General features: G+C 41.9%; 2 protein-coding genes across 2 annotated transcripts in view; both read right to left on the reverse strand.

Moving 5' to 3' along the window:
* The window catches only part of TTYH3 (tweety family member 3), a 235,317-nt gene extending 231,187 nt beyond the window's left edge, over positions 1-4,130 (reverse strand). The window contains exon 1 of the mRNA XM_054041299.1: positions 4,115-4,130. The gene's annotated coding sequence lies outside the window, so the exon portion shown is untranslated. The remainder of the gene's footprint in view (positions 1-4,114) is intronic.
* A 14,014-nt stretch (positions 4,131-18,144) lies between these two features.
* The window catches only part of GNA12 (G protein subunit alpha 12), an 82,523-nt gene continuing 78,063 nt past the window's right edge, over positions 18,145-22,604 (reverse strand). Inside the window, exons 3-4 of the mRNA XM_054041303.1 lie at positions 21,240-21,290; positions 18,145-20,105 (exon numbers count right to left, since the gene is read on the reverse strand). Of these exons, the coding sequence (XP_053897278.1) occupies positions 19,536-20,105; positions 21,240-21,290 (621 nt within the window). The 3' untranslated portion in view covers positions 18,145-19,535. The remainder of the gene's footprint in view (positions 20,106-21,239; positions 21,291-22,604) is intronic.

A 22,604-nucleotide genomic window follows, 5' to 3' on the forward strand; every position in this document is an offset into this window, starting at 1 on the left:
AGATGGATGGCAGGAGAGAGATCACTTGAACATTACCGTTAGGTTCACTCCCTCTGGGACACCTGGCATTGCTCACTGTCGGTACACAGGATACTGGGTTGGATACTTTGGTCTGACCCAGTATGGCCATTCTTACGTAACAGGCACGAGGGGTACAGCAAACAAGCAAGCAGTAAGAACCCTTTCTGCCTATCCAACATAATCAGTGGTGTTAGCTTCAAGGGAACTCATGGCTCCCCTTCCTTTCCCCAAGACCCAGGTCTCTGCTGCACACGCATGGGTGCCTCTCCTGAGAGAAAGCTGCAGCAGAGCCCGCCCTGCAGTTGCTACTACAGGCAATAACTTTCCAGTTATTTATAGCTTGGCGCTCCAGAAGCTGACCATTTTTCAAGCCCTGTAATAGTGAGAGACGTGTGTGCTGGCGGGGGCGGACTCTCCCCGTTATAGTCTCACTCAGAATTCCAACACTGATAATACACTCATCAACTTGCAGCTTCGTGGTCAGAGTTCAGATTGTTCTGATCTAAAAATACTTTTAATTCCCAACTGTCCAAAGGAGAAAGGGAAGTAAAACTGAGTCCATTACATTCAGTGTGGGGGAGCGTTTCCTACCAGGCTGGAGCTTTGGGCTTTAATGAGAATACTAAGCATGTCTCCTGCCCGCCCCCCCCTACAATCTGAGACTGAGAAGGCCACAATAAACTTTGAATTCCATGGGGAAGGGTGGGAGAGGCGGGAAGGGAGGTAGAGAGTTCAGGGGAAGACACCTGAGGAAAACTTGGGGCCTGCTAATGCAGGTGATTGCAGGAGAAAATCTGTAGTGACCTAAGTTAAGCTCACTGAAAGAAAAACGTATAAAAAAATTAAAACCAGCATGATTCATGCAAAGAACAATGGGGGTTCTGACTTCTAAAAAACGAATGATGTCAATTACTGGAAAGGCATTTTTTCCAGTGTGCACATCTGGAATCCATGTTATGTAAATGCTGCTCCTGCTGCCGCCACCTGCTGGCTGACTAAATACTAAGGACGTTAAAAAAAAAAATCACTCCATTTAAGATTTTTTCAGACAAGCAGAAACTTTAAAACAAATCATACTTGAACTATAAATCCATCCACTATCCCAAATCTTGACTACTACATTGACTATTTTTAACAAGAGCTTATTCTTTTTTTGCCCCTTTACTTCAGGATCAAGCAAGAGCCAAGTTACAAGGCTGAATTTAAGACAGTTTCCAGAGAGATATTACTAATGCAAGATGGTGATATTGCTAGATAATCAAGTGGGGAGTGTGGCAGAGGCAGCTCTCACCTCTAACACAGTTGCAAAGGGAATACAGAAGAGGAGTGGCTAAGCTGAAGTGCAGAGATATGGAAGTCTCCCTTGCGGACAATGACAAAAACAAAGGGAATGCGTGGCTAGGCCCACTCACTATTTAGGAGATGCCAAAAACAGGGAGGGGCAAGACACCTGGGGGGGAGGGGGCGCAAAGGGGGTAAGAGTCTGGTTGGCTATAGACACTTTTGCTTATAGCTATTAGTAACCTGTCAACAGTATCCCTGCTTTCATGGAAGAGTTTAGACCAGGGGTCAGCAACCTTTCAGAAGTGGTGTGCCGAGTCTTCATTTATTCACTCTCATTTAAGGTTTCGTGTGCCAGTCATACATTTTAACGTTTTTAGAAGGTCTCTTTCTATAAGTCTAGAATATATAACTAAACTATTGTTGTATGTAAAGTAAATAAGGTTTTAAAAATGTTTAAGAAATTTCATTTAAAATTAAATTAAAATGCAGAGCCCCTCGGACCAGTGGCCAAGACCCAGGCAGTGCGAGTGCCACTGAAAAATCAGCTCGTGTGCCGCCTTTGACACCCGTGCCATAGGTTGCCTACCCCTGGTTTAGATTCTCCTGCTTCATGCTCCACAACTACGGAAATGTTTGCGATAGTATAATCACTGATCTAGCAACCACTTACCAGTTCAGAGAATCTAGGATCAACTCCAGGTAAGGACTAAAGGAGCTCTGGAATTCAGAGCTTCACACATCCACATAGACAGCTGAAGAGGATCGAGGGCCATTATGTAACTCCAGGGAGATAGATGTAAAGCCAACACTGCTGAGCCTTCAAGCAGCTGTACAGTAGAGAAAGTTTGTACAATACAGATCAGTAGACTTTGGTTCATGCAGAAGTATCACATTCCTTTGCAGCAGATTACGCTCCGCACCAGCAGATAGATGTCTAGTGACGTCCTTTTCATCGGGGCACAGTGGTGGACAGTCTTTCCTCCCCATTGAGAGAATTCCCAGTTAACAGAGACTCCTTTTATTGTAATGCTGCTAAGCAGAGAGCGCTGTGTAGCCCAGGAATTGTTACTGGTCAGACTTACAGGCAGCTTATGCACGTGGGGACATCAACTGACAAAATGGGGCATTGACACTGAAGGTGCAGATTGGTAATGCTGAGCACTCACATAGCAGGTTTGATTACCAAGGTGAGCAATAGCATTATCCCCTTAGTAGAGATGGAGAAACTGAGGCACAGCATGGCGAAGTGACTGGCCAAAGGTCCTGCAGAAAGTCAATTTCAGAGCTAGGGCACAAAGACGCCATTCTTGCCCTTTCTGTGCATCACAGCTGCGGATGGATGGAAAAGGGGAGGAGCAAACAGCCAGACTATTCCAACAGTGATACAAACGGTTATTAAATTAGATGAAGACTGCTCTGTTAAAAGGAGTTATCCTCCCCTTTAAGTAGCAGCCAGTACTATTGAGCACACTGGGTTTTAAATTACTTCCCTCCTAGACATCTTGATTAAGGAGGTGGGAAAGACATAGGTTACGGCTGTTAGCTGTAGATGGGAAAGGGGATTTGGAGTTTGGTTTTAGGAAGTTAATTTGAAGGACTCATAATCAGCAAGAGGTAGATGAGCACTTTACTCACACTAAGCCAAGAACATTAGTTGCAACCCACTAGTGGGGTCACAGAGTGTTACAAATGGGTCAGGCACATACAGAGCTCCATTGTACTGTACATAATAGGTAGGAGAGCCTGGGCCTTTTGGAGTAGACAGCACTTCAGCCCTCAACTGGGGAGCCTTTGCATGGAGAAGCAGCATGAGGGGCACAAAGCTTCATGACAGATGCAGCGTTCATTGATTATTTTGGGAACATCCTCCATTGTATTAGGATATTGTAAGTGAAAGCACACCACCACTACACTAGGTTGATTTGCATTATAACTACGGCAGAGCACTCCTATGGGTCTACGGAGCTCCCCAGGATCCCAGGGAGACCATTTACAATGGGGTGGGGGCTAATGAACAGAGCAAGGAGAGGGAGACTGGCATACAGGAGAAGCACTGGCTGCTATCAGAGAAGCTTAAACTGCCCAAGAGCAGAACTTTGCTTCTGTGAGGTTAAGCAGCTCCCTTTCATTGCTGCCCAGCTCCTAAGCTGTGCAGGGCTCTTCTGCAGCTTAAGTAACAGCGTAGGGCAGGCTAGCTACAGTATATAACTCTCTACCCTTGCAATAACAGAGCTCCATTCCTGAACTGCTTACGAGCCCTATCTGGCAGCCTCCCTAGAAGTCTTCTCTGCTGTACTACCACCGAGAGAATATCTTGCTGTCCTGAACCGGGTCTAGAACAGCCTTGGCTACTACCTAGCCACTTTCCTTGTGGCAGCAGCTCCAGGATAGGGTTACCATATTTTGTGCCTCCAAATGGAGGACACTCCCAGGGGCCCCGGTCCCGCCCCCAGCCCCGCCCACGCCCCCACTCCGCCCCCTCCCCTGCTTCCCGCGAACATTTGAGTCGCGGGAAGCCTGTAGCAGGTAAGGGGCGGTGTGGGGGGAGAAGGGGCGGTGTGGGGGGAGAAGGGGCGGTCCAGGCTGGCCCCCCGGCGGCTCCAGCCTGGGTCGGCTCGGGCCCTGGGGTGCCGGCCCCGGCCCCCGGCCGACCACCCCCGGCCCGCCCAGCACTGCCGACCCCCAGCGGCCCGGTGCGCCCCGCGGACCCCCCCGGCTCCTGGCCCAGCGGACCCCCCCGACCCCCCCGCTCGCGGCCCAGCGGACTCCGCGGACCTCCCGGCCCAGCGGCCCTCCCGGCCCCGCGGACCCCCCGCGGCTCCCGGCCCCGCGGACCCGGCCCGGCTCCCGGCTCCCCGCCCGGCCCCGCGCCCACCCCGGCCCGGCACCATGCCCCCGGCCAAAGAGGCCCCGGCTGAGCCCTCCCGATTTTCCCGGACATGCCCGGCTTTTGGGGATTTCCCCCCGGACGGGGATTTGAGCCCCCAAAAGCCAGACATGTCCGGGAAAATCCGGACGTATGGTAACCCTACTCCAGGAAGCCCATCAACTGCAGAGGCAAAGACACAAAAGGATGTAAAATAGTGAGGGGTGGTGTGCATGTACACACTGGAAGGGGAGAAGATGACTGCCATTTGTTCTGGATTTATGCAGTCATCCGCCCAGCTGTATTATCATGCACAAGGGGCCTCAATTCCACCTGCTTGCAGGGGCAGCTTCAGAAATCTTTCAAGTGACAACCCAAGAGCAGGGATGTCGACAGTGCTTTAGAGGTGGATCAGCTAACGTTAGCTGGTGCCACATTAAGTGTCTGAATTCAATATACTTTCTAGCCTATTACCCAAAACCTCAGTGGTGGTGCCAGTATCCATTATGTTGATACTGATAAACACTAAAAGCAGACAGACTATTTTTAAGCCATTCTTGCCATCTCTTAAACCTGTAATTCTCCATACAGCACCAATGGGCTTACTGGTTACATGGCCTTACAAGCTCAGGAAAGCAGAAGCCTCCATTAGGAAGGACAAGATCTAACAGGTAGATCAGCCTATCACTGCTAAACCATTGACACTCTATGGGTTGCACTCCCATCACCAATACTAGGAAGTTACTGCACCCTACGAGGGCAGGGGAGCAAGAGAGAGGCATTAGAAGAATAGTTGCACCCAACCATGGCTGCAACAACTTGCAAACAAGGGTCTGCAGAGGAGAAGAGGGAGGCTGCATTCTCTTTTAGAGAATTCCATTCGTTAGAAACAAGGTGCATACAGTATTATCTTTTATTGGGCCAACTTTTATGGAAGAAGCCAAGAAAGCTTCTCTCTTGCACTGTTCATTTAACTCAAGTTGTGATGGGTTTTGTTGGGTTCTTCGTTTGGGATGGGGGGGGGGGGAGGTATTTTTAAAAGATCCTGTTTTTGAAACGAAATCCAAAACATTCTTACAACCAAACTTCCCTCAGTTGACACTACTGTATGGTTTTCCAAGGCTCCACAGTCAGGAAGGCAGAAGTATGGTCCTTGTTTGATTAATAACCGAATAGCCCTCCTTTTCATAACCATCACCCACAACCTTAAGAACAGAGACATCTAGTGGAAGAGTTCCTGGGAAGAGGGAAGGTGTCCCCAAAATAAAACCCCTGTCCCTCCAGTCCCAAAGGAGAGACCAGCCATAACAAACAGCAACAACAGCACCAGGGTTAAAGCCCCTGGTATTACAGACTCCAGGAGGAAGAGCGCGGGTGTGTTCCGCATGCATTAGAACAGACGCGACCCAAACCCATGTTTGGGGTCATTGGGGCTGCACCTTCCCTATTTCCTGAAAGTCCAAAACATACCTTAGAGACGCGTTCTATGCCACCACATAGAATGTGTTAACTCCTAACTGCACTGGGTACAAGACAGCTCTTGTCAAAGAACTCACCTACTACAAAGACTAATCACCAGTGTCACCGAGGCCTACCTGCCACAAAGCGATCAAGTCACTTCCTCCACTCCAGTGGTCCACACCAAACTCAGCATACGGTACTTATTATTAGATAACCTGTAGCAGATCTGAACCACAAGGAACTTCGTCTCTCCATGCTGACTCTGGGCTTGGCTCCAACATCATCATGTACACTTATCTGTCATCATAGCCGATAAGCCAATATAAGACTCATCACTTGTGTGAAAGGATGCATTCTGCCATCAGCTAGCAGCAAAAATTCAGTCAATTCTGCCACATGACTATGCTAGTGCTCTGAGATTTCAGTGGTGTGACTGGCTGCAGTCAAACTGCCTATGAAACAGTGATAGGTCCCTTTGGTTTGGGTTCCCCAAATGACACCATCTGGATTTTGACATTATGTGCCACCGAGGGCTTGTCTGTTATGGGATCTTTATCTAGGTCTCTTCACCACCATTGCTGGATCTGCATTTCAAACAATGTATGTGTCATGAAAAAATTGAAATTGACCACATCTTCATCAGAAAATCGCTCCATAGTGAAATCTCACTGGGTCTTTGGTGGTACAGAAGCACCAGCAAACTGAGACCATAGACTAGATGTTGTTTAGCTTTCACTGCAGACATCCACCAACAGTATGACGTCCAGCAACTATCCAAGGATCCTTTTAAAGCTGTGAAATATACACATGCCATCGAAGATTACATATGTAATCTTGGTCCCATCTTGGATGGACTTGGACAATTAAATGAGTAGCAGCAGCAACCCCAAGTGCTTACCTGTGCATTATTCTGATCAAGACCTAAACATCTGAGCTTGAATGCTTCCTTGTAGGCACCAATATCCCTATTCAAGCCCTTGAACTGAACTGATTTTCAGAAGCACTGAATACCCACAACTCCCACTAGGCTAAATGGGAGCTGAAGATGCTCAGGGCATTTGTGGAAACAAAAAATCAAACCAATTCGTATACCCGAACAGTGATATCTAACCTGGGGGATCCAACGTTTACAGTTAACAAAACAGCCATTAAAGTGAGTCAAATTGTGCTTGTACTGCTCTGATCAAATGGGATTGACAATATAGTGTCAATCTACAATTAGCAACCGCAATAGACGTTTCAGCCAGACAATAAAAGCAATACTCACATAGCTTTTCCCCCCTTATACATGTGACCTGCCAAAGTACGATAGAGGAAAGGTTGTAGGGATTGCGAAGAGTAGGTGCTCAAGGCCTGGTAGAATTAGCTGGTGCTAAGATTGCAATACTCTAAGAAGAGGCCAATGAGGTAGATCATTAAAATTGTCTTAAGGTCAGTAGTTCTATACTGGTGATAAAAAGCAAGCGAGGCTGATAAGGGAGGAACTGGCATCATGAGAGAGAGAGAGAGAGAGAGAGAGAGAGACACACACACAGACACACACACACACAGAGGTCATACTGCTATTATTGGATACTACGCAGCTGAAGATAAATGACTTCTAACAGGTGTTGTCAACTGAACCAGCTTAAAAATCTTCCCTGGCTGAACTTGAAATATATAAGCACAAGTGGTTCTCGCTGTACCCCCATCAAACTTTAATATTTACACCAGCTACTGAAATTCTACAGGATGAATCTGAATTTTAACAGAGTTCTACATAGGGTAACAGTTCATCAGCATTTCCTCCATATGCCATACTAAAGGTTCAACTCTTTGACAGACCTCAGGAGAAGCAATTCAGAGCAGAATCAAGGGAAGGACATATGGAATACGTTGAGGTTATGGGTAGGGCTGTAAAGCGATTGAAAAAATTAATCACTATTAATCGTGTGATTAAAAAATTGTGATTAATCATGCTGTTAAACAATAGAATATTTATATAAATATTTTTGGATTTTTTCCACATTTTCAAATATATTTCAGTTACACAACACAGAATACAAAGTGTACAGTGCTCACTTTATATTTTGTATTATAAATATCTGTACTGTAAAAATAAATATTTTTCTATTCACCTAATACAAATACTGTAGTTCAATCTCTATCATGAAAATTGAACTTACAAATGTAGAATTATGTACAAAAAATAACTGCATTCAAAAAGAAAACAATGTAAAACTTTAGAGCCTGCAAGTCCACTCAGTTCTACATCTTGTTCAGCGAATCGCTCAAACAAGTTTGTTTACATTTGCAGGAGATAATGCTATCTGCTTCTTGTTTACAATGTCACCTGACAGTCAGAAGAGGTGTTCGCATGGCATTGTTGTAGCTGGCATTGCAAGGTATTTACATCGCAGATGCGCTAAAGATTCATATGTCCCTTCACGATTCAACCACCATTCCAGGAGACATGCGTCCATGTTGTACTTGATAACGATCCAAAGCAGTGCAGACAGACGCATGCTCATTTTCATCATCTGAGTCAGATGCCACCAGCAGAAGGTTGATATTCTTTTTTGGTGGTTTGGGGCTCTGTAGTTTCCGCATCGGAGTGTTGCTCTTTTAAGACGTCTGAAAGCATGCTCCACACCCTGTCCCAATCAGATTTTGGAAGGGACTTCAGATTCGTAAACCTTGGGTCCAGTGCTGTAGCTATCTTTAGAAATCTCACATTGGTACCTTCTTTGCGTTTTGTCAAATCTGCAGTGAAAGTATTCTTAAAATGAACAATGTGCTGAGTCATCATCCGAGACTGCTATAACATGAAATAGATGGCAGAATGCAGGTAAAACACAGAACAGGAGACATAAAATTCACCCCCAAGAACTTCGCTCACAAATTCAATTAACACATTTTTTTTAAACGAGCATCGGCATGGAAGCATGTCCTCTGGAATGGTGGCCAAAGCATGAAGGGACATACAAATGTTTAGCATATTTGGCACGTAAATACCTTACAACGCCAGCTACAAAAGTGCCATGCAAATGTCTGTTCTCACTTTCAGGTAACATTGTAAATAAGAAGCGAGCAGCATTATCTCCCATAAATGTAAACACACTTGTTTGTCTTAGCGATTGGCTGAACAAGAAGTAGGACTGAGTGGACTTGTAGGCTCTAAGGTTTTACATTGTTTTGTTTTTGAGTACAGTTATGTAACAAAACAAAAAATCTACATTTGTAAGTTGCGCTTTCACGATAAAGAGATTGCACTACAGTACTTGTATGAAGTGAATTGAAAAATACTAATTCTTTTATTATGTTTACAGTGCAAATATTTGTAATAAAAATATAGAGTACTGTACACTTAATTCTGTGTTGTAATTGAAATCAATATATTTGAAAATGTAGAAAAACATCCAAAATATTTAATAAAGTTCAATTGGTATTCTATTGTTCAACAGTGCGATTAGAACTGTGATTAATCCTAACTAATTTTTGAGTTAATCGCGTGAGTTAACTGCGATTAATTGACAGTCAGTTATGGACAAGTGCTCTTCCACCCAAGTTTTTGTTGTATGACAGCCCTGGTCTCATTTTTATTAATTTCTTGGAATCATAGAAATATAGGGCTGAAAGAACCTCAAGAAGACATCAAGTCCAGACCCGTGTGCTGAGGCTGGACGAAGTAAACCCAGACCATCCCTAAAAGGTGTTTGTCCAACCTGTTCTTAAAAACCTCCAATGAGGAGATTTCACAGCCTCCCTCAGAAGCCTATTCCAGACTTTAACTTCCCTTATAGTTATAAAGTTTTTCCTAATATCTAATCTAAATCTCTTTGTGGCAGATTAAGCCTATTATGTCTTGTCCTATCTTCAGTGGGCATGGAGAACATTGATCATTGTCCTCTCAGGTCCCCCTATAGTCTTTTTTTTTTTTTTTTTTTTTTTTTTTTAAAGACTAAACAGGTCTAGTTTTTTAAACTATTCTTCTTCATAGGTCAGGCTTTCTAAACCTTGAATGATTTTTGTTGCTCTCTCTGGACTCCCTCCAAATTTGTCCACATCTTTCCTAAAGTTTAGTGCCCAGAATTGGACACAGTACTCCAGCTGAGGCTTCACCAGAGCTGAGTGTAACAATTTCCTCTTGCATCTTACATACGATACTCTTGTTAAGACAGCCAAGAACATTAGTCTTTTTCACAGTTGCATCACATTGTTGACTCATTTGTTATCCACTATAACTCCAGATCCTTTTTCTCAGCACTACCATCTAGCCAGTTATTTCCCCATTTTATATTTAGGAGTTTGATTTTTTTCCATCCTAAGTGAAATACTTAGCACTTGTCTTCACTGACTTTCAACTTGTTGAATTTAGACCTCTCTAATTTGTCAAGGTTGTTTTGAATTCTAATTATGTCCTCTAGAGTGCTTGCAATACCTCCCAGCTTGGTGTCATCTGCAAATTTTATAAGCGTACTCTCCACTCCATTATCCAAATCATTAATGAAAATATCGACTAGTACCAGATGCAGGACCCCACTAGTTATACCCTCCCAGTCTGACACCACTGATAACTACTCTGAGTACGGCCTTTCAAACAGTTGTGCACCCACCTTATAGTAAATTAATCTAGACTGCATTTCCCTCATTTGCTTATGAGAATGTCATGGGGGACTGTGCCAAAAGCCTTACTCAAATCAAGATATTACCTCTACCACCACCCCCATCCACTAGGCCAGTAACCCTGGCAACCTAACTTCCTCCTTTGACGTGATTTGTTCTGGACAAATCCATGCTGGCTATTCCTTATAAACCCATTATTCTCTGGGTGCCTACAAACTCATATTTCAGTATCCTTTCATGTATAAAAGTTCAGTCAGCCTATAAGTCCCCAAGTCCTCTGTGTTCCCCTTTTTAAAGGCAGGTACTATTTGCCCTTCTTCAGTCTTCTAGGATTTCATCCGCGTCCTCCATGAGTTGTAGAAAATAACCGCTAACAGTTCCAAGACTGCTTCAGGTTCCTGTATTATCATAGTAAGCACGTGAACAAGATTAAAATATTACCACAATTCAGGCTCTGTATTGAAAGATCCAACACTCCATAAAGAACAGTATAACAAGTCAAGTTTTAATATTTATAAAATTCATATATACAAAACAGTAAACTAATTCACCAAAACTATAAAATACACTTTTTACACACCACAATATAATTTTATCTAGTACACAGTTTTCATAAGTTGAGACGATCACAGCAAACAGGCTGCTTCTATGGTGGATGCGGTTTTAGTTCTACAAAGACACTTAAATGAGCAATGCCTTTTTCACCTCAACTTATTTTAGTTCGTCACCGTCTTTAAAAAGAAGTTTTACGTGAGTTGTTAGAAATTAAGGCTAAACTCAGGCCCTTCCTGCCCAATGCAGCAAACTGGTTTAAAAAACAGTTGTATGATATTGCATAGTATGTGTGCTACAATACCTAGGCACCATACGGCGTTATAGCAGAGAAGGTAACATTTTAAAATCGATTTCCAAGATACAGGATTGTGTCACAAAATTAACTAGTGTTTTGTCATTCCAACGGCTAGGATTTTGACACAGGTATTTTTATTAAAAGTCACAGATAGAAGACAGGTGATCAACAATAAATTATGCTGAAGCCTGAGCCTACCATGTGGGGCTGAAGCTGAAGCCCAAGCAGGGCTGAAGCCAAAGAACTCGGAGACCTGTGTAACACACTCATAGCCCTAATCATTTCATTTGTATACGATTCAAATCAAATTAAAAAAAAAAAAAACAAAGACAGCTTGTTTAACAGAGTAACAACACACTTGGCCAATCTTTATGTGTAGGTTTTAGAGACATTGTTGTGTGCAGTCAGTCATTAATAACAAGGTGTATTAGCTGTTCTAGTCTATTGCGCAAATTCTACAAACAGAACAGGCTTATCCGGAAAAATACACTTTATCCAACAGACTAATGTCTATGAACTGAAACACAACTTCCAAAGCAGACTTTACCACAGGGCCTTTAAATCCTGTGGATTGTTGAAAGATCATTTACTCACGATTGTGCCAAGCATGTGAGCTTAACACATGTCTGTGTGAAGTACTGTAAGAGCAGCAGCTGATTTTGAACAAGATGCCCTCATGCCTCAAAGTAACCTGAAGCAATCTGACCCCTTTAAAGCAGTTGTCTCTGCATACTCCTCACAATTTAATACCTTAAAGCAAGGTTAACTCGTTTTTAAATTGGCGTGAGGCATGCTGACTGACAAGAGGCTTGCATGTCAAGTCAGGAAGGATTGAGTTTATAGGACCCAGTTACAAACAGTTGGAAAAAAAGATTTATAAGGGAAGTGCAAGCAGCTATAGCCGTGCCAATGTGTTGGTAGAATACACAGCCAAATAGCTTTCCTGGAGTCAGTTATCAAAGAATACGAACTCACTATTGATGGCATTTTGTTTCAATATACAGACAGTATATAAGCAGAAGCATTTGGGATCCATTTAGAAATTAGATCGCTGCTCTCTTCCCCCCCCCGTCCCAACAATATCCTTTGGCTGTTCACCAGAAAGTCCATCTTGGAGGACATCAGTGCAGCTCTTTCCTTCCGACAGTGGTTCTTTCCAAGTCAGCCAGATGAACCATGGACATACGCCAAGAGCTAGACAGTAGTAGTTTACAGAGTACAGCAAGGCAGCCACAGAACTGCTGGCACTGGAGCCATCCGTGTCTCCCTTCCCCTTTCCTCACATGGAAAGACAAGCATGTCAACACAGAGACAGAAACCTAAACACTGCTTTTAAAGATGCCATTAAAAAGAGATACAGACTTACAAAGAGCCAAGCAATTTGGAGTCAAGACTAAACTGACTCACACAGAGGCACCACCTGACTAGTTAACAGAGAACCAGCCTCAGTTCTGAATATCCGAGCTGCCCTTCATCCCCATTTGTGTTAAACAATTTAGTGTCATTGTTTAAAAAACAAAAAAAGTGAATTTAGTGCTCACTAAAAATAAAAAAAATCCGTCGTTTTACAGCACCAAGTGGGGGAGCCCTCCAGCTAGCCACAAGAAATACTCAACGCTGACAGCAGCAACACAAGCACAGGGGCAGGTGCTGCAATGTCCTGTCAACATACCTCCCTCTTAGGCTGGAACATCCAGAAGTGAGAGTGGAGGGGACTCCATGCTTATTCAATTTAAGACTGGCACTGACTAAGCCAAGCTTAAAGATCTGTTCTAGGAATATATCCTCTTCCAAGCAGCAGCCATTGTGGAAATCCTTAGATAATAACTCACTTACCAAAGAGTATAATTGCTTTAGAGGAGCTGCTAAAGTATCTCTCTATCCACCGACTTGTATTGTGTTACAGAGTAAGGAAAAAGGCATCCATTGTAAGCCCAAATGTACATCAGTGTAAGTGCTATCTGAACACCAGCCCAGAATCGTTTAATATGGGGGGGAGGGGTTGATCAGGTCTCAGGCCTACAACCTCACTACACCACTTCGTTTAATGCATGCTGGACAACTGCTATGGGGAAAGAGACTAATACTAGCTTGCAAAAATAGGTACTGCCTACACTCATGGGAGATCAGTATTTGATTTATAGCAAGTTGCACTTTAAAAAAAAAAATGTTAGTTTGTGTAGTTTTTATTGCCCCTGGATGGCATACAGCTGGTTGCTTGACAGCACCAATAGCTGTTTTGATGTGAACATCTGTTGATAACCATCAAACATCATGCAGGCCTCAAGGCTCATTCCGTTTGAAAGTTGGCATCCTGGTAGGTGTATAAAGGCCGCCCTAAACATCTGAGGGAAGTTTTCTGCATGCAACTCCCTTCAAAGTTGTTAAGAAAAGAATCAAGGCCCCACCACATAGCATCACTGCTCACAAAGGCAACTATATGGAGAATGCAAAGCATAAGGTGTGTTTTGTTACTGCAATAAAACAAGGGTGGGGGCTGTTCTCTAGGCTGCTAAACAAGTAAGTTCAGCTGTTTCAAGGGATTTTCATTATCGAATGCAAGAGGGACACATCAAGTGAGGAGCATTTACATTTTACCTATTGCCAGAGCAATGAGTTAGAGGACTGAACACGTTATTGTTGTGGGCATAGCAAGGAATTACAGAATAGGTTACAGTGCCACTGCCCTGCTCATTGGTGCAAACAGAAAGGCCGTACTGATATTATCTTTATCAAGTGGAGTCAAAGTGCTGTCCCCTGGCAAGTTTAGGGCACAAGAGGAAATGAACATGGGCCTTAGTTTGTCTAAGGACAGAAAATAATGTGTGGCACAAAAGGGTTTCTAATCCCTTCAATGGCTCAGCCTCCATGCTGCAATTTCCTTGACCAGGAAAATTCCTTACAGGATACCCCTGTGCTTCTGTCCATTCACCAGGACTGTTCAGTACCAAGCGGCTTATAAATGGGGAAGCAATTTTGTAGCACCTGTTGTCCAGGGAGGTGGAGCTCGGGTGCATGGTTGGATTTTGAGGGTATGGGGGCAGTTGCTCAAAAGCATCATTTCTTGCTAGTCAGTTAATTAAGCTGTCTCAGCCTAGAAGTACGACAACTACAGTCAGCCAAGATATTTTCAAGGAAGAAATAAGAGTGATTCATCCAGAATAAGGCTTGCAGAGATTCAAGACCTCTCCCTCCCCCTCCCCCCACTTTAAACAACTTTGTATCACAGGTTTGGGAAAAACCTGAGCTGTGAAACCCAGAGAAAATGGGCTTCACATGAACAGTAATAAAACACACCCATTATAAATCTTTACAGAGCACTAGAGAACCAGCACTAAATTGAAAGACCATCACAGAAGTGGGGAATGGAAGAAACCCATACACAAGACACAAGTAAGCTGGACAGACTCAATTATATCCTGATTACTCTAGGTACCGCCTCATAACTTATAACACCCCTAAAAGCCTTGCGACACTATTCTGGGCGGAAAAGGGAAATCAGTGTTGTGGATGGACTGATGGAATACATTTCACACTACCCCAGTCTCCACTTCAGCTGCTGTCACAGCTTCAGTACAGTGAAATTTTAGTCTTTGGCCCGATCAGCTCCTCCCACACTGTTTAAACTATAGCTCCTTCCATACCAAAATCTGAGCTACACAAATGCGCTCCACTCTGTTTGAACTTAAGCCAGCAAATCTGTTAACCCTTTAGTTAGCTTTGAAAAGCCTGCAGAAATGCTAGTCGGTGGAAGCTCCTTCAGACATATTAGCAGCACAGTTCTAGGTTTAACAGCACAATTTTAAACATGTAATTTACTATAAAGTTGGCAAGCTCAAACAGTTACTCTGCTATATTACATGGAATGAGATTCAGATGTGTAGTTATAATGGAAACTAGAAATATTCTAGAGTTATTTAAAATAGGGCAGCTGATAATCTTAACTCCATTAAATCTTTGTCACCACAATACCTTGTGTTCCCCCTATATCTCAAGAATATTGTTCAATGGGTTGTTAAAAATGGCAGTTACCTATTAAACATGTAGTTCATAGACAATTATAATGTAACATTTCAAAAGATAAAAATTGTTTAAGCCCAATTCACTTGGTAATTCTCGAGCAGTTACTGCCTTGTAGGTAGCTAATTCAAAGAGCAACTTATTGGTTAGCTACTTTGAGGGAAAGGCACCTCCCCGTGACCTGAAGGAGTCTTCAAAACATTGGCTTTGGCACAAGACACCAACAGGATTTTCAACATAGGCTCCCATCTGCCACTTTTTATAAAACTGATAGTAGATCACATTATAGGGCTCTCCTGCTTAAACATGCTGCAAGCATTTCCTCTTTGTCCTTGCTGGAGACAAAACACATGGCGGACCCTTGTCAGTGACCTGTATGTGACACATGAGGGACAGCCAAGTGTTTCCCCCCCGCCCCCCGCCCTTTAAAGCATATGTTCTAGGCCTCCACCTGATTGTAGTCCTGCCTGTAACCCATTTCCTGACTAGTCAGTTGAACAATAACTTATGAAGTTTATTATTAAAAAAAAAAAAAAAAAAGCTGTCCCTCCCAGCTGTGTTTACCAGCAAATAGTCTCCAGGATGTCCCTGAAAAATACAATCAGTTTCTTGCAAAAGAATTAAGCAGGCCACCAAGTCTGGCTAAAGATTGTTGCACAATACTGGGTAGTACCTTTTGAATTCTGCATTAGTAATTACTAGTACCACAGATGACTAGCTTTATTGTACTATTTAAAAGTATGTCCTAGCCAGGTAAATGTATTTACCACTTTAGAATGAGAGTGTCTTTGCAAGAGGAAATCCTGCTGGACTGAGGGTATTTTGATTTTCTAGTGGAAACTCTCAATGAAGTGTCACACTATGACTGGACAATGCACGTTATAACTACACCTGAAAGACAATGCACGTTATAACTACACCTGAAAGACGTATATTCACCTAACATAGTAGATAGCTAGTGTCTCCAAACTACTCTGCTTAAGATGGTTTAATCATGCACCAGAGACACAGGTCCACTCAAACCTGTTTCAAACTAATTTACGTATTGCACTAAAAACAGTGGTGCGCTTGAATCCTTGAAGCAGTCAGTAATATGGCGTAGTGTCAACTTACATTAAAGGTGTCATTTTGCATTAAAGTAGTTAAGCACATCGTATTCCAGTCTAATTTTTGTTTGTTGTTATGGTCAGAAGTGTGACTAAATCACATTTTCCATTTACAAATTCAGAGCCATATTGATTACTTTTGACAAAGACAAGTTTGCTATTTTTTAACCGCTCTTTGTGTTGCAGAATTAATAGAGCTATGGAATACTGACCTGAATTGTTCTCTAGATCCCCCATCAAAACTGTTAACTAACTGTAAAGTCTTGATGGTTGGATGATAATGCTTGAGCAAGAGTGCTTCTTAAGTTACAGAGCCTTAGTAGAATATACAGGGCTTGCAGTGAGTAAAACATGAGCTAGATCTTTAGCTATGGCTGAGAGCCATATTCTGACTTGTGCACAAAAAATTCTCCTCTACATTTCCTCAATCACAGGGCTACTGTGTGAAGGGACGGTCCCAGACCAAAGCTGGGCTGCTCTTACACCTAATGGCCCAAAGGAGACAAGATAGCACCTGAGGATTGATGCAGTCTAGGGGCATCACGGTCATGCAGCCCTATGTCCCCACCTTCTTCCTGGGGCCTTAACAGGCCAACTTTGTGGTACAAAGCAGCCCCAGCATGCCAGAAGAACTGGTAGTTTTACTACTATTACAAAAAAATGAAACTTGTTAAGAGTTGTTGATATTAAACATGGGAACGCATGATGCTACTTTTCAGGGTGCAACTGTAACAGTGAGAGTTGCTTTGAGAACACCACATTTATTAGCTTAGTTCTTCTACAAATCAGTAAGATGACCAAGGATACAAGACCTTAAATTTGCATTAAAAAGAAGAGTAGTTTCATGCTCCAGTATTGCAGTTAAAGCTACGGCAGACTTCATACGTAAAACTGAAGCAGCTTTTCAATAATATCTGGTTCTAAAAAGCGAATGTTTTCTCAAGAGTTAAATGGGCAGAACATTATTCCAAATAGAACACTCGGTAAAATAATGAAGTACACAAAGATTCAACTAGGAAGTTAGGCAGTTTGAGTTGCCCTGCTATAGCGCTAAAGTTTTCTGTTGAGTAGAAACTACTGCAAAGTCTAAATACAATATTTGAATGCTTAAGTAATGAAGAGTTAACACTTTAGATCTCATTTAACCAAATAAAGAGACATGCTCAGAAGAAATACATTCCACTAGACCCCTAAGCTACTATTTGTAACACCTCATGTTGAAACATTTACCTTTCCAAATGCAATTACCATAACAGAATCCTCATCTGTAACAATGCAGAACATTCAAGACGGGGTGATTTGATATTTTCTTTTTTATATTAAAAAAAAAAATCACTAAAAGTAAAATTGGTCCCTAGTGAGTAAGACTTTTCTAACTAGGCAATTAACTACTGTTTACATTTGAGAACTAGTGGAAGTGTAATTTTAAAATAAATAGATTTTTCTGTCTGCAGCTCCTTACTGGTTTACTTCACCAAACATTTTATATGCATTATATAAAACTAGAACACAACCACATCCTTTTCACTCCTGAAGCCAGCACAAAGAAAGCTACAAGGGCAGCAGATTTCAGCATTAGGAAGCTGCGTATACCACACACAGAGAAATGAACTTCTGCAAGCCACAAAAGGAAGGATTCTAGATTTTATCCAAGTTAAACACGTGAAAACTCCCGAGCAGGGTTCTTTTTAGATCAGCATTTCTCATGGATTAAATGCTGACGTGTTCCTTTTTTGACATGTCATTACAGTTTTAAAGGGGACAAGAAATACAGAGATTCTATTGACTTGGTCTAGCTAGAGAAAGCCCTTCTGATTTTTTTTTTATTTTTTTTTTAAATAAAATCAAACTATGGTACCAACTGCACAGTAAACATTTGTGTTTGAAAGTTCCCTGGGAAGAAAAAAAAAAAAGACACTACAGCATTGAAATAAAAGGCAGATCTTAAATTTTGTTTATGTACCTCATTGTAGTAGACATAGTTGGAATTATCTGTACACAAAGAAAGGCACCTGATAGTTAACTACGTAAGTTTAGAGAGCTAGAAAGTCAACAGTTCACATCAACATTATTCACAGCCTCTTGCAATTTCACACGTGTACACCATTGCCTGAAATGGGCAACTAATTTTGACAGTTTACTCATACTATATATAAATTAATATACGCTAAAGATCCCATTAAGAAAAAGATTAAAAATGGGCTAGTTTACAGCAGGGTCCTGCTGTCCGAACGTATCAGTGCAGCTGTAAAATTGGGATCTCAAGAGTGCTGGCTCTTCTTGTGTAAGAAGTGTAAGGTCAGCTGTTAGAGCAGCTGCTTGATTAGTTCCTATCACCAAAAATTTTGCTAAAAAGTTTAATCAGCTTCCACACATTTGGAGACAGATAAAGCCCTGTTATTTGAGAGACTGGAGCTTTACAAATACTGCCAACTGCAGGTGTGAGAACAGTGATGAATTTCCGTAAATGACACCTCACTAGAGCAGCCACTATGTGCAGATATGTGGTCAGATGTTCTAGTACGTGCCTCAAGCTGTATTACTGTGGAAGTCAGTTTCCCATGATGTAAGACACTGTATATGTAGTGCAAAACAAAGTATTGTCCACATCAGCCAGGCCTTAATTTTCTCCTCCATTTGACTTCGGAATGGCAGGACAGATGACTCTCATAGCCTGGTAGGTTTCATTTATAGTTCTACTGCATTTCATTTATAGTCCTAGACTTGCATGTCTCAAGAGACTGATGCAAGACCGTCAGACAAGAGTTGTGCATCCACACTGATAAGTGGACTCCAGATCCTTGGCAAACACTGCACATGCAAGCAAGATCTGGTTACATATTTAAAGATTACATGTGGAGTTGTGATTAATATATTGCCATTTATTCTCTAGTACAACTACCAACCTCATTATAATTTACATTAGTTTGACTGGTTAACTCAGCACCTCCAAACTACAGAGAAAGGCAGTATGCACAGTTACTGTCCTTGCAAAACAACAGTTTTCATTAAAAGTCTTCCTTACATAGTTTGTCAGAGTTAGATTTTTCTAAGATAGGAAGGTGATTGTGTTATTCAACATTCCAAACTAGGTGTCAAACCCTACAACGGCCACTTTTTTCAGTAGTGTTACTCGTCCAAATGATTCAGTAGCTAACATCAATGTTGGACTCCTTCTGCCTCCATGACTGGCTAGTTTCAGCATTCCTGAGCCAAGTGAATAGCATGGGTCCTAAAACCACATGCAAGAGCCATAAAGATAAAATAAAAGCTTTGACTTATAACCCCGGGTAGATTTCAACAAGACAAGGGGTGCTCTTCTTCACTGCAACATAATATCCTTCAGATTCTCTTGAAGGATTGTGTCCTTTACTGCATGAAACACAAAGCGGATATTTTCAGTGTCTATGGCAGTTGTGAAATGATGGAAGAGTGGCTTACTGCGGTTTCGCCGCTTTCTGTCAAAACACTGCACCAAGTAACGCTGAACATCTTCTAGCCTGTGAGGATCACCCTTGAAGTCTGAGAAATACTTCTTAATGCTGACTGTCTTTACCTTCTCTACAAGGAGATCCATTTTGTTCAGGAATAGGATGATAGAAACATTAAAGAAGAGCTTGTTATTGACTATTGTCTCAAAGATGTTCATGGACTCCACCAGTCTGTTTGTGCGTCTGTCTTCCATGAGAACCTGGTCATATTCACTGGAGGAAACCATGAACAAAATAGAAGTTATCCCATCAAAGCACTGGAACCACTTCTGACGCTGAGACCTCTGTCCACCCACATCCACCATCTTGAAAGGGATTTTTTTAATGATGAAGTCATGCTCTACGATTCCCTTGGTGGCTTTTCTGGCCAACAAAATATCTTGTTTGCTGGGGAAATAATTCTGTAAGAGAAAGGAGAATAGTGTCAAATTGCCTCAGATCTTCCTTTTAAAATATGCATCAGCTGGCATTTTAAAAACAAAATTTATCATATCTCAATGTAATGATAGCTGTGGGGAGCTAGAATGTTCCAGTTCTAGGAGCTCTAGGTGACATCCGATACTGAGTGACCAAGGCGAAGGACTTACTATACAAGATCAAAATTATTGGACTTGTCGACCAATGGATTGTACATTGAAAATTTGCTGTTGAAAGATGGAGGAACGTGATGGAGCATGTGAAAGTTTATGTATAGGTCCAGTACTTTCCTTCAAAGTCTCATCCCTTCTGCATATTTAAATTCAATTCTTCCTTTCCAGATTGGAAACTACTTTACCATTAGGATATTCTTGCCCATGAAACTATTAATTTGTGTTAATGAATGCAAGTCTCCATAAGGTCATTGAAATTATCTTTTAAACCTGTTTTTTAAAAAGCTTAATACATTTACAATAACAATAACATCTTGCAAGCTTTAGTGACAGCATCCTTCCACAGTAGGTATGTGCTGACCACTACCACAAGTTTAATTCTGTTGTAAGTACTGGCCAGTCTCACTGCTACCTATAGGTTCAACAGTGAAATGGATGAAATTCTTCTGTCTTTCTCTATGCTCAGGAAGATGAGCAGCAGTACATCCTCATCTCACCTTTTCTCCCCGTTAGACCTTTTGCAAGAACCCAAGCTGTTTTCCCCATTACTGTGGCCCTTACAGGTGGTAGGAGCTCAATGGACAATTTCTTGTAAAATTCACACTGCTGCACAGGGGAATCGTGAATAGATCAGCATAGGAAGTGGATGTGGTCCAAAGATAGCGAGAGAGGAGACAGAAGAGGAAGATGTGGATTTTTGTTTTTGTTCATGTAACTTTTCATTGTATTCCTGTTTATTTGTCAATACAAAGGCTTAGTAAAATATTCAATCATATCAAGAGCATTGTATAGTTTAACACACTTCGGGGGAGGGGGGGGCGCTGTTTTCGTGATTAAAATATTTGAAACTTATGTTTACTAGTTTTAAACCAGGCATATTCAAGTATCTGCAAGAATGCCCTTCCTAACTTTAACCCCTGTGGACTATAAATAGTTACATCTCACCAGCTGGCCAATCCGATCCAGGTTATCCAGGAAGTATTTCACCGATTCACCCTGTTGAAAAGGAAAGAGATGCTTCTTAAATCTTGTTTCTAGGCTAGCAAATCAAGCAGGTTATTGAATGAAAGCCTTTTTTGCCCATTTGCTTTTACACACACACACACACACACACACACACACACACACACAATTGATGTCTGGACTGGATCCTGGTGTTTAGAGGCTGTAATGAGAAGAGATTGTATAGTTTACTTTGAAACAAACGGTTGGTAAGAATATTGGAGCGGCTTTAACATAAGCCTAAAACAGTGCAGCACTGCCTGTGGAATGCCGGGGGGGGGGGGGGGGGGGGAGGGGGAGGAGGAGACCAATGCACATTACTTGGAAAGCAATAAAGAAAGTTTACAGCAATAGGTTTGTACAATAAGTGCTCAAAATTCATACACTGAACATGAGCTGCTGCTAGAGCCAGCTCATGCTTTGTCTTAATGCACTGGGTCCTCTTTTATATGTAGAATACAGATTACATATCACTGGATAACAGCACAGTGGACTACATTTACTGGAAGCCAATGTATTTTTGTCTTAAAACTCATGGCAGAGAACAGAAGCGCATCCTACACATCAGTTGGCAATTTTCGAAGTAACAATAGGTTTAAGCAACCTGGGACTTGTCTGGCTTAAATTTTCACTAAGGAGAAAAGCTTAGCAGAAAGATACAGATTTTTTTTTTTTTATTTCCTTCAAAATATGGTCCCTCCTGAAGGATAGAGTGGTTTTCAAACATCTAACCAGGTCGTTTTTAAAACTGAAGTGGCTTTTTGTAAAAATATATCAGACTATTGTTGAATTGGGTATGTAATATAAATAACCCTTGAGGCTTAATATGTATCTTTTAAAAAATAAATTTATTTGCAAGACCTCCAATAAATCATTTAAAAATCAATCAAAACAAATTTAATTTAAAGCTGACACCTTCAGGAATACTTTATTCTCCTTTAAGTAGTGAAACTTTTTCCATTTAGAAGAAGCTTCAATTTTGCCCCAAAGGGAAACAGGAAACTTCTTCCTCAAACCCATTTGTCTTGAAGTACTCCACATCCTAGATTGAGAATCTAAATTAGCATCCACTCCTCGTTGCATCACTAGTCACCATCCTTGCACCTATAAAGGGGTCTGAAATCTCCCTTCAAAGCCCATCCATTGCACTCCTGGGGAGCAAAATATATGCACTAGAGTGCTACCAGTAGACTGAACTAAGATTAAGATTGGTAGTTTGCGCTCACCAAATAGTTACATTCAGGATCTGATTTATCCTAGGAGTATAACCTATTATCTCCCACAAGAAAGATCTGCCTACTTATTTGT

Source organism: Malaclemys terrapin, chromosome 10 (genome assembly GCF_027887155.1).
Source record: "Malaclemys terrapin pileata isolate rMalTer1 chromosome 10, rMalTer1.hap1, whole genome shotgun sequence".
Taxonomy (NCBI): domain Eukaryota; kingdom Metazoa; phylum Chordata; order Testudines; family Emydidae; genus Malaclemys; species Malaclemys terrapin.